Below are 12229 nucleotides of genomic sequence, written 5' to 3'. Positions count from 1 at the left end.
AAAGATTTTTTTTGAATAACACCAGATTTAGAATATTCCTGTTCTCCAAAATTTTCAACTGTATGTTTAAATTACATTTTCAAATATATAGGTGATTCGATAGTCTTTCTTAAAAAAATCACGAGATGATTCTAAATAAAAATGACATGTATACAATTAACTTTATTTAGGTCTTTCATTGAGGACATGTTCTCCCCCAAAAGAGCAATTTCTACAAAAAATACACGTTTTTTTCGAATAGATGTTTTCTTGGAGTGCATTTCAACCCATTGGTTAATTAAAGCTTTTTCTTAAAGAAATTCAAAAGCAAGTCTCATTTATTCACTTATCTTACTGTCTTAGCCATCCCTGATAAAATACTATAGTTATAAAAGTGTGGTTAACAACACTACTTATATCCTTTTTCTTTTTAATGTTTTTATTGATTTTTAGAAAGAGAAAGGGAGAGGGACAGAGAGATAGAAACATTGATGAGAGAGAAACATCATTTATCGACTGCCTCTTGTATGTACCTACTGGAGATCGAGCCTGCAACCTGGGCATGTGCCCTGATGAGGAATCTAACTGGTGATATCTTTTTTTTTTTTTTTTTTTTTTAAATATATTTTATTGATATTTTACAGAGAGGAAGGGAGAGGGATAGAGAGTCAGAAACATCGATGAGAGAGAAACATCGATCAGCTGCCTCCTGCACACCTCCCACTGGAGATGTGCCCGCAACCAAGGCACATGCCCTTGACCGGAATCGAACCCAGGACCCTTCATCAGTCCGCAGGCCGACGCTCCATCCACTGAGCCAAACCGGTTTTGGCTAACTGGTGATATCTTGGTTCCTGGGTTGATGCTCAACTGCTGAGCCACACCAGCTGGGCAACATTACTCATATTCTTAAAGTGTTTCATTACCATTCATGCTAATCAAATACCCTTTATCATGGCTTTACCATAATTAGGGATTCTTTTAAATCAAGTTTTAGCATCTAAATATATAAGGAAAAAAGCAAAATATGTAAGTAATTGCTATTTTATTTTATTTTAATTTCAAATTATGGTTGAGTAAAAATAGAATAAACTAAAAAGCAAGAATGAAGAAAAAAGAGAAAAGAAATAAAAGAGATAAAAGGCAAAAAGACTAACTAGTTTTACCGACTCTTCACTTTAGCTAATTCACTTGATTTAATTCACTATCTGTGTGAATTAACTGATTAATCACTGTTCAGAGTCCTTTGTCCTTATACTTTAGTTTCTCTAGAGAGCAACATTAACACATCAATATAGTTCCCTAAAGTTGTAGCAGGAAGCAAAACAGTATTTTCTCTAGTGTGTCATACTCAGAGGTTCATCTGATTTCCAGAAAATTTTTCTTAATTATAAAATTAGTAAAATCTCTAAAACCCAGTTCATAATTTTTCAACTCTATCTAATTCTGCTTTCAGTGGAAGTGTATCATGAAGTGAAACTAAAACACGGAGAGAGAATAGTCAGTTAAAAAAATAAAATTAGGGTGTTGGGGGGCTGGGTGAGAAAGGTGAAAGGATTAAGTAATAATAATTCTTCTATATAATAAAAGCTTAATGCAAATTATCTGACCGGGAGTTCGACCACTCACTATGACGTGCGCTGACCATCAGGGGGTGACGCAGAACATGGCAGGCGTCGGTGACACGGCGTTGGCTGAGGGCGGCAGTGGAGGGCTGCTGCCAACCCCAATGGGCCCCGACGAGAGCAGGACCACGGCAGGATGGTGGAGCAGGTGAGTGGGTGTTACCAGGCCGAGGTGGGTGCAAGCGGGGGCCCTATCACCCCACTGATTGCCCTGCAGATGGTGACCAGCAGCAATGGGGGGCAGGGGCGGGGTCACCATCCAGCTCCTAGGCGCTGAGGGAGCCAGGCAGGGGGGTCCAGCCTCAATCAATCGCCCTGCAGGTGGGATGGTGGAGCAGGTGACAGGGCGGCACCAGGCAAAGGTGCCAGGCAGGGCTACGGGGCTGCGAAGTTGGGGGCACGAGCTGGGGCTGCAAGGCTGGAGAAGCAAGCTGGGGCCCGATTCCTGCAGGCCACCCCAAGGGACCCCCACCTGTGCACGAATTCGTGCACTGGTCCTCTAGTAATAATAATAAAAAACAACAACTTATACACACAGACAACAATATGGTGGTTACCAGAGGTGAATGTGGGTGGAGGGAGGTAGAAGAGGGTAAAAAGGAGGATAAATGATGATCAAAGAAGATGTTTATGAACACACAATACAATCTACACACAATGCATTATAGAATTATATACTGAAATCTGTATAATTTTATTAAGCAACTACAGGCCTGGTGTACAAATTCGTGCATGGGTGGGATCCCTCAGCCTGGCTGACATTCGGAGCCAATCAGGACCAATCAGGGCCGGCCGACTGGCGGGAGTGGGCGGGATGTCATCCCAATAAATTCACAAAAATTAAAAGAACATTATGGTGTTTGCATATCTATATCTATCTATCTATCTATCTATCTATCTATCTATCTATCTATCTATAAATCTATATATATAAAAGCCTAAGCAACCGAACGACCAGTGGTTATGACGCGCACTGACCACCATGGGGCAGCCCAATCAGCCCCGATCATCAGGACTCCACCTGTGATGAATTCGTGCACCAGGCCTCTAGTATATATATAAAGATAACCTTAGTAAAGACTATAAATAATGATCTAGAAGTACTAAAAAACAAAAACAAAAAAGATGGAGCCTTCCATAGAGTTGGTATTGTACAATCTTACTTTACAAAGAATATAAAGATGGTAGTTTACAGACTGATTTTATTTTATTTATTTAACCCAAGGATATTTTTCCATTGATTTTTAGAGATAGTGGAAGAGAGAAAGACCAAGAGAAATATCAATGTAAGAGGAACACATCGATTGCTTGCCTCCTGCATTAGTCCAGATTAGGGTCCAGGCTGGGGAGGAACCTGCAACCGAGGTACATGCCCTTGACCAGAATTGAACCCAGGACCCTTGGGTCTGCAGGCCAATGCTCTAGCCACTGAACCAAATCGGCTAGGGCTACACACAGATTTTATAAAGAATACTAGAAGCTCAGTGCGTGAAATTGTGCAGTCCGCCCACCTGCGTGTGTCTCGCCGTGCTCGCAGCCCCACCCACCTACACCGGTCTTTGGTCGTTATGGCACTAGGGCCAAAGACCTTTTATAATATAGATAAAACATAACATACCCAGAGTTCAATTCCTTGATGTCTGTTCTACTGAATTATAACTCACACACTTTTTTAGGTGCTATACCATTTAAAAATTACATTAGCAGCAACTGTAGTTGAAATATAAGTCATATTTATTCCTACCTGAGAACTCCATCTACTTGGTCTTTGGTGTAGCCTTTTCCGTCACCACTACCAGTCGTGTTGTCCTTTGTGCAATTAGGCTTGCTTTGATCAGCACTACCTGATGGTTTTCGGCAATGAGGGCTATTCCCGGCTGTGCTTCCATTTTTCATAATTATTTCCAATAGGGCTGTAGAGAGATACAAAAAACACTATGTCTGTTTATGGTACATACACATGATCTTGAGAAGTTATAAAGCTGACGAATTAAGAATCATGTACTCCATAAAAATTCTCCATAGCATCTTTTTAGAGAGCAAGTGTTCCCTATGTATTTAACTGTTTACAGAACACTGATCACAATTTAGAAGAATAACAAGAAATTTAAAGCTAATAGCTCAAAATTACTATCATTTAGTTACTTATGACACTTTTATTTGTCATATCATGATAAAACTGAAGAATACCAAAGAAAAAGTAGTTGATAAGATTATCTACAAAGAAACAGAAATTAGATTTCCTATTTCTTCAACAGCAAAAATGGCAACTAAAAGACAATGAAATAATATCTTCAAAATGCTCAGAAAGAGTAACTTTCAACTCAAGTTCTACACTAATTTTCTAAAAAATGCAGAAGGTTAGAAACATTTTCAAACAAACAAGACCAAAAAATTTGCTTTTAAGATTTCATTGTTGATAGTAGAAAAAAAATGGAAACAATCCAAATGTCCATCAACTGATAAATAAAATGCAATATGCCCAGACAATGGAATATTATTTAACAATGAAAATATATGAACTACTGATACACACTACAACAGGGGTCCTCAAACTTTTTAAACAGGGGGCCAGTTCACTGTCCCTCAGACCATTGGAGGGCCGGACTATAGTTTTTTTAAAAAAACTATGAACAAATTCCTATGCGCACTGCGGGCCCGGGACGAGTCGGCTGCTAAGCAGGACAGGCAGCGGCACCCGGCGGGCTGGATAAATGTCCTCGGCGGGCCGCATGTGGCCCGCGGGCCGTAGTTTGAGGACGCCTGAACTCCAACATAGATAAACCTTGAAAACATGCTAAGTGAAAAAGTCACTAAAGACCATATTGCATGATCTCATATATATGAAATATATAGGACAGGGAGATTTACAGAGACAGAAAGTAGATTAGTTATTGTCAAGAGCTAGTGGGGCCCTAGCTGGTTTGGCTCAGTGCATAGAGCATCGGCCTGCGGACTGAAAGGTTCCCCGGGTTTGATTCTGGTCAAGGGCACATGCCCGGGTTGCAGGCTCAATCCCCAATAGGGGTCATGCAGGAGGCAACCTATCAATGATTCTCTCTCATCATTGATGTTTCTCTCTCTTCCTCTCCCTTCCTCTATATCAATAAAAATATATTTAAAAAAAATGAGCTAGTGGGAAGGGTGGAATTAGGGAGAAATAAGGAGTGACTGCTAATGTGCACGGGGTTTCCTTTCGAGGTAAAGAAAATGTTCTAAAAGCGATTGTTGTAATGGTTGTTTAACTCAGTGAATATACTAAAACCCACTAAATGGTATGTTTTAAGAGAAGTAATTGTATAGTATGTGAATTATCCTATCTAATAAAGAGGGAATGTGCTAATTGACCGTCATGCCCTCACAAAGATGGCGGCCACAGCCAATAAGGAGGGAATATGCTAATTGACTGTCACGTCCTCAAAGATGGTGGTGCCTATAGCCACAAGATGGCAGTGCCCAGTCCCTCAGCCCCACTGGGGGAGCAGGCACGCGGCACAGCCAGGCCATTCCCCAGGCAGGCATGGCCACTCCACACGCCTTCCTCTGGAGTCCCTCAGACCCCTCAGCCTCCCAGCCCCTCAGGGCTGGCCCAGGGCGCAGGCAAGCCTCAGATGGCGGGTGCCCAGCCGATGCCCAATGTATAGGCAAGCCTCGGATGGCAGCTGCCTAGCTGCCCAGGGCCAGCCCAAGGTTCAGGCAAGCCTCGGATGGCGGCTGCCCAGGGCCAGCCAAGGCTCAGGTAACCAGGGCCGGCCGAGGCTTGCGCTGCTGGCAGTGACAGTAGCAGAGGTGTGATGGGGGCATCGCCTTCCCTTGATCACCAGGTCGCCGCCTACCCCTGAGGACTCCCGGACTGTGAGAGGGGGCAGGCCAAGCTCAGGGACCCCCTTCCAGTGCATGAATTTTCATGCACCGGGCCTCTAGTATCTCAATAAAGCTTTTCCTATATAATAAAAGGCTAATATGCAAATTGACCAAATGGTAGAACAACCAGTCGCTATGATACGCACTGACTACCAGGGGGCAGACACTAAATGCAGGAGCTGACCCCTGGTGGTGAGCTCCCACAGGGGAAGTGCCACTCCTGGCTGGGCTCCTGGCTGGCGAGCGCAGCTGCGGTGGCGGGAGCCTCTCCTGCCTCCGCAGCAGCACTAAGAATGTCTGATTGCTGGCTTAGGCCTGCTCCCCACGGGCCTAAGCCATCAGTTGGACATCCCCCGAGGGCTCCCAGACTGCGAGAGAGTGCAGGCTGGGCTGAGGGAATCTCACCCTCAGTGCATGAATTTTCGTGCACTGGACCTCTAGTCTACACTAATAAAAGAGAAACATGCAAATTAACCATCACTCCGCTATGCCAAACAATGCCCACCAGCCACTCAGGAGTGAGTATGCAAATTAACCCAACCAAGATGGCGGCTGACCATGGAGCTGGAGCAAGCAGGAGGCTTGGGTTGCCCCGGCAATGGAGAAAGCCAAGCTTCCCACCTGTCCCGCCTGCCCTGGCCTCCGCTCAAGGCTACAAAGTTTCATTTATAGAAGATAAATAAATCCCAACAAAAATGGCAGCAGCCATGGAGCAAGAGCAAGCAGGAGGCTTGGGTTGCCCTGGGCGATGGAGGAAGCCAAGCTTCCTGGCCGGCCCTGGCCTCCGCTCAAGACTACAAAATTTCAATTATAGAAGATAAATAAATCCTTGATACTTGCTTCCAGCCAGCTCTGGCCTCCACTTGAGGCGCTGAAAAAAAAAAAAAAAAGAAAAAGAAAAAAAGGAGGGGCTGGGACCTTGGGTTGCCATCCTCAGGCCAGGATGGTACAGCAGGGGCCATTGGGGGTAAGCAGACCAACAGGGGGGTCAGTTGGGGATGGGCAGGCCGTCAGTGGGGGTCAGTTGGAGGTGATCAGGACAGCGGAGGGGGCAGTTTGGAGTGAGCAGGGGGGCAATTGGGGGTGAGCAGGCCAGTGGGGAGGGGAGGTGCGGGTGAGAAGGCAAGCAGGGGGGGCAGTTGGAGGTGAGCAGGCTGGCAGGCAGAGTGGTTAGGGGCAATCAGGCAGGCAGGCAGATGAGCGGCTGGAGCCAGCAGTCCCAGATTGTGAGAGGGATGTCCGACTGCCGGTTTAGGCCCGATACCTGTAAACCGGCAGTAGGACATCCTTCAAGGGGTCCCAGATTGGAGAGGGTGCAGGCCAGGCTGAGGAACACCCCCTCCCCTGTGCATAAATTTCATGCACCGGGCCACTAGTACATATATAAAATCCTAGCAGAGTCAGTGGCAAATTTGCAAACATATATATATATACTAGGAGCCCAGTGCACAAAACTTGTGCACTGGGGGGGGTTCCCTCAGCCCAGCCTGCCCCCTCTCACAGAATGGGAGCCCTCAGGGGATGTTCTACTGACAGCTTAGGCCCACTAATGGGGAGCGGGCCTAAGCCGCAGTCTGGCCGCCCTCTGCGGGAGGTGACCAGACTGATCAGGGGAAGGCGCTAGCCCCATCCCCTGCTCCTGCAGCCACTGCCAGCCACCGCTGCTGCCAAGGTGTTTTCATCAACATGGACTCCAGTCGCTTCACCATAAAAATATGACAACTTTCTTTAGGCATTTTCAAGATGTGTCTTTTATAGGATATGACATTTCTTTCTTTTTTTTTTTTTTTATCCTCACCTGAGGTTATGTTTCCATTGATTTTTAGAGAGTGTGGAAGAGAGAAAGACAGAGAGAAACATCGAAGTGAGAGGGACACTTTGATTGGTTGCCTCCTGCATGAGCCCTGACCTGGGCCCAGCCAGGGAGGGGCCTGCAACCTAGGTACATGCCCTTGATCAGAATCGAACTCGGACCCTGCGGTCGGCAGGCCGAGGCATTATCCACTGAGCCAAACCGGCTAGGGCAGGATATGACATTTGTTAGCCCTCCAGCAGTGGGTCTTCGTTTTCTCCTCCAGGAGTGAGGTGGAAAAACCCTAGATCACCTTTTTGAATTCTTATTACCCAAGTTACCAATTGGGTAATACAGGGAGCTTAGCCAATGAGTAGTCAGAAAAGGTGTTTCCTCTGCAGCTCACACACAGAGGCAGGACTCCTGGCAAGCAGAGGCTGGCACCCCCGCCCCCATCTCCAGGCCTGTTCAAGCCTCCGCCGTGGCTCCGCTGAAGCCTCTGCTGCGGTTTGGGCAGGGACCTCCTGCTCCGCTGAAGCCTCCGCCGTGGCTTGGGCAGGGCCCCCCCGCTCCACTGAAGCCTCTGCTGCGGTTTGGGCAGGGCCCCCCGGCTCTGCTCCAGCCGCCGCTGTGGCTTGGGCAGGGCCCGCCGGCTCTGATCAAGCCTGTGCTGGGCTTGGGCAGGGTCCCCCCAGCTCCGCGCTCCAGCCCTGCTCAAGCCTCTGCCGCCCCGGCCCCGGCCGCTCAGCGCCAAGGCCTGTAGGCCAGGAGTGGCTAGGGGCGTTCTGGGACACCAGCCACTCAAGGCCTACGCGCGGGCCTACAGGCTCTGAGCGGCCTGGGTCCCGAGGATGTTCCCGGGACCCAGGTCACTGGGCACCTGCATATGCAAATTAACCCACCATCTTTGTTGGGTTAATTTGCATACTCACTCCTGATTAGCTGGTGGGCATCGCAGAGGTATGGTCAATTTGCATTTTTCTCTTTTATTAGTGTAGATAATAGGGTGGGCAAACATAGGCTTACAGTTGCTAGTATGCAAAATTTTATTTTTATATTATTATTTATTAATTGTCATATTATTTGTATTACAACTATAAATCTACTTTTGCCCACTCCTATATATATACATATACATTATATGGGAACTTCTTTCTTCCATATTTTCCCTAGCTAATGCATTTAAGAGGTCACCAAAGACATAAGAAATTGAGTTTTTATAACAATCTAGTAGTAGATGGTACAGAAAGGCTCCTAATTAGACAACAATTTATTAATTATTAACAAGGTAAGTATAATATATACAGGGTGTCCCCCCAAAATGTATACACACTATAAAGTCAGTTTATTAAAATACTAGAGGCCCGGTGCACAAATTCGTGCACATGTGGGGTCCCTCGGCCTGGCCGGTGATTGGAGCCGTCTTGCCCAGTCCCAATTGGGGCCGATTGGGGCCAGCTGGCTGGAAGTACTGCAGAAGATTGGCTGGCCGGGGGGGAGGGACCACAGGAGATTGGCCAGCCACGGGAGGTTGGCTGTGGGAGTGCACTGATCGCCAGAGGGCAGCTCCTGCTTTGAGCATCTGCCCTCTGGTGGCCAGTGCACATCATAGTGACCGGTTGACCGGTCATTTGGTCATAATGGTCGCTTAGGCTTTTACATATATAGATATTTCATTTTCAATATGTAATAGAATCTACAGCTATCAGCTGTAGAAGTGTGTATATATTTTTTGGGGGACATGTTGTAGTATATGGACAGTTTTTAACTGCAGTTTCTTATTTAATGCAAACACAATGTTAACCTTGAGATCAGAAGACTGCATGGTCCACGAGGTAGTGGTTCACAACTTTTAAATATGAAAAATTTTATGAGAATTCTAGAAGTAGGCTGTGACAGCAACTTAAAATTTAAATCTCTGCAAATTCCCTCATAAAAACAGAGCAATTAAATAGCAAAATCAAAACCTCATGCACAATATTCCAAAATACAAGAAGGTGGGAACAACTCACCAATAGATCTATGTGGGTAGTACAAAGAAGAGGATAGTAATAGGGCATTTGCCCTTCGACAGAACAAAAGAACTCCAAAATTACCAACAGGGATTCTATATATATAGCACAGTAGGCAAAATTGAGAAAAGTATATAAAAAGGAATGGGTTCTTCTCACTACAATAGAATGTGAGTGAAAGTGTTCATAATAAACTCTTTAGGACATAGAACACTCCAGTCACTACAAACTCTCAAAACTAAACACTCAAAGCTCTCTTCCAGAACTAAGCCACACTTAAGAGAAACTACAGGGAACAGGGCCTAGACTGAAGAAAACAGAAGCAATAGGAAAAAAGAAAAGAGAAACTCCAGATAACATTGGGAAGGAGAAAGGAGTGAAGAGATCTTACATAATAAGGTGAAATATTTTCAACCATTACACAAAAAGAAGAAGGGTGTCTGTGTACTTAGAATGGCTAACTACACATAAAAATGTGTAAAAGAAAATGAAAGAAATAAAATCTGAAACAAAGTTATTATAAGAAAAAAGAGAATAAGAATAAAATAAATATCTAAAGACAATGAAAGCATACCACAAAGACTTGCTGACAAAACAGGTAAACACTATAACCTACTACTTCAAATCAAGCTGAAGACTTTAAGAAATTAAGCGTAATACAAATAACATAAATTAGAATTAGGACAACCTCCAAAACTACCTTTTTATAAGAAATAAAAATCAATTTAAAAAGAATAAATTAGAAGAAACAGGGAGTTATAAACAAGACATATTATATAACTAAAAGAAGTAAAAAAATTTTAATATAAAAGACAAAAATTAAAAAGAAAAAGGCAAATAATGAAGATAGTTAAAGATCCAACATACATACAATAGAATGCTTGATGAAGAAAAACAAAACTTATATAACCATAATTGGAGAACATGTTTCTGATATAAAAACAGAAACATCTGAAGCCATATAGTGAAAGGGCAAATCACATACCTAAGAATACTGACCCAGATTAATGAATACCAAGCTATATTCTAATAAAATTACTGAATTTCTATACAAAAATATCAACTGACTTGTAAAGGAAAGAATAATAAGATTGTTATCAGATTTTGCTCATCAAAAGTACTTGTACAAAACAACATACTTAGATAGCCAAAGAAAGAAAACTGGAGCCAAGGACTTTATATCTACCTAACTACAAGCACTAAGACGACAGATGAACTGTTTTCAATATTCCAGAATTTAGCATAATTCCCATAGGCCCTTCCTGGAAACCTATTAGTTGACAAGCTTCAGGATTCCAAAGTAATTAGAGATACATAGGGACTGATGGGGAGAATTAAATGTATAGTAATCTACAAAGATAAGACTAAATGATGATTAAAAGAGAGCGCAGATAGTATGTAATGATATGTTCTGACACTGTAAATAAGTTGAAATATTTTTTAAATGGTGGTCTTATGCTTTTTCCTTGAAAAAAATTATTGACTTTCTCTGCTCTTCCCTTCTCTTCCTTTTGGCAGCTGAGGCCTGGACCAAGCAAGGAGTCATAGCCAAAAACAAGGCTGAGTTTGATAGGGCCTGCACCAATGGGTTCAAGGAGGCAACTAATTACCACGTTTCCCCGAAAATAAAACATCCTCCGAAAATAAGACCTACTTACAGGTTTCCTTCTGAGTGAAATATAAGGCATCCCCCCGAAAATAAGGACCCCAGGCTCTGTCTCAGAATGAAAATTAATTTACCGTAAATTGGTCGCTAGGGCCACCCCGACTGGCGTCTAGCAACCAGTGACATTACGTGGAGTCCTGACATCACTGCTGTGTGGAGGCAGAGCGGAGGTTGGAGTGAGCGGTGAGGGCGGGGCGGGAGAGAGGAGGAGACTTTCGCAGATGCGTGTAGAAGAACAGGAGGATTAGAGCGGACGGGACGCGGTGAAGGTGGTGAGTGCTGGTCTGTCTCTGGTGACACTACCTGATGCTCGCGGCCGCCTTCATAATGACTGAAGGTTCTCAGTCAGTGGCAGACCCTGCTCCAGCCCAGATCCAGGCCCCAGCAAGCCCAGTGACAGTCCCCAGGGGATAAATGTCTGATAAAGGGGTAGGGGGGGATGTCTGGTGAAGGTGTTCAGTGGCACAGGGGTGGGGGAGGGGGATCACTTAAAATGACACAGGAGGATCAGAGGGGGCAATCAAAATGACACAGGAGGATCAGAGGGGACAATCAAAATGACACAGGAGGATCAAAAGGGGTTACTAAAATGGTAATGCCCCCTCTGATTCTCCTGTGCCATTTGATTCCCCCCTCTGATCCCCCATGTGTCATTTTCAGTGATCCCCCTCCCCCCACCTTGATACCCCAATTCCTTTTTTTTTTACCCCTAGAAATGAGCGCAAAAAGAAAAAGCTACTCCGTGGAGTACAAGAAAGGAATCGTGGAAGACTCTTGGGGCCAAAATCTTACTGCTTTCTGCAAAGAGAAGATGTTGAGTATCCGATTGGTCCGAAAATGGCGAGTAGAGTATGGTAACCTCATTGAACAAGTGGACAAGGGAAATGCTAAAAAGCGCAAGTGTGGATCAGGTCGGCAACCATTATTTTCCAAGCTGGAAGACCTGATCTGTGAATGGGTTGTTGAGAGGAGAGCAAAGGCTTTGGTTGTGAGTAGGGCTCAGATTCAAGAATTTGCCCTTGCAATGGCACCACAGTTTGACATAGCCCCCGAAGACTTCAAAGCATCACAACACTGGCTGGATAATTTCCTTCAGCGAAGTGAACTGTCTTTAAGAAGATCTACAACATTGTTTAGGTTGGAAGATACTCAAGTTATTAAGCGAGCACTTGCATTCAAGTCCTTTATTGATGATGCCGACTTCTCTAAATACAATCTTTCCAACATGATTGCTATGGATGAAACTGCAGTGTTTATGGGCCAATTATCTCAAACAACAATTGAACAGCGG

The 12229-nt window shown here is 44.5% G+C and overlaps 1 protein-coding gene across 2 annotated transcripts in view; it reads right to left on the bottom strand.

The window, feature by feature from the left end:
* Nucleotides 1-12229, bottom strand: part of DNAJB14 (DnaJ heat shock protein family (Hsp40) member B14) — a 45207-nt gene that overhangs the window by 20519 nt on the left and 12459 nt on the right. Inside the window, exon 2 of one of the 2 annotated variants that reach the window (XM_080670699.1) lies at nucleotides 3349-3517. The exons of the other annotated variant lie outside the window; for it this stretch is intronic. Coding sequence (XP_080526825.1) covers nucleotides 3349-3517 — 169 coding nt within the window. The remainder of the gene's footprint in view (nucleotides 1-3348; nucleotides 3518-12229) is intronic. 2 annotated transcript variants of the gene reach the window in all.

The sequence above is a fragment of the Plecotus auritus genome (assembly GCF_963455305.1).
Source record: "Plecotus auritus genome assembly, chromosome: 1".
Lineage (NCBI taxonomy): Eukaryota > Metazoa > Chordata > Mammalia > Chiroptera > Vespertilionidae > Plecotus > Plecotus auritus.
The sequence above is the reverse complement of the archived record's forward strand: the minus strand, read 5'-3'. Positions and strand labels throughout refer to the sequence as shown.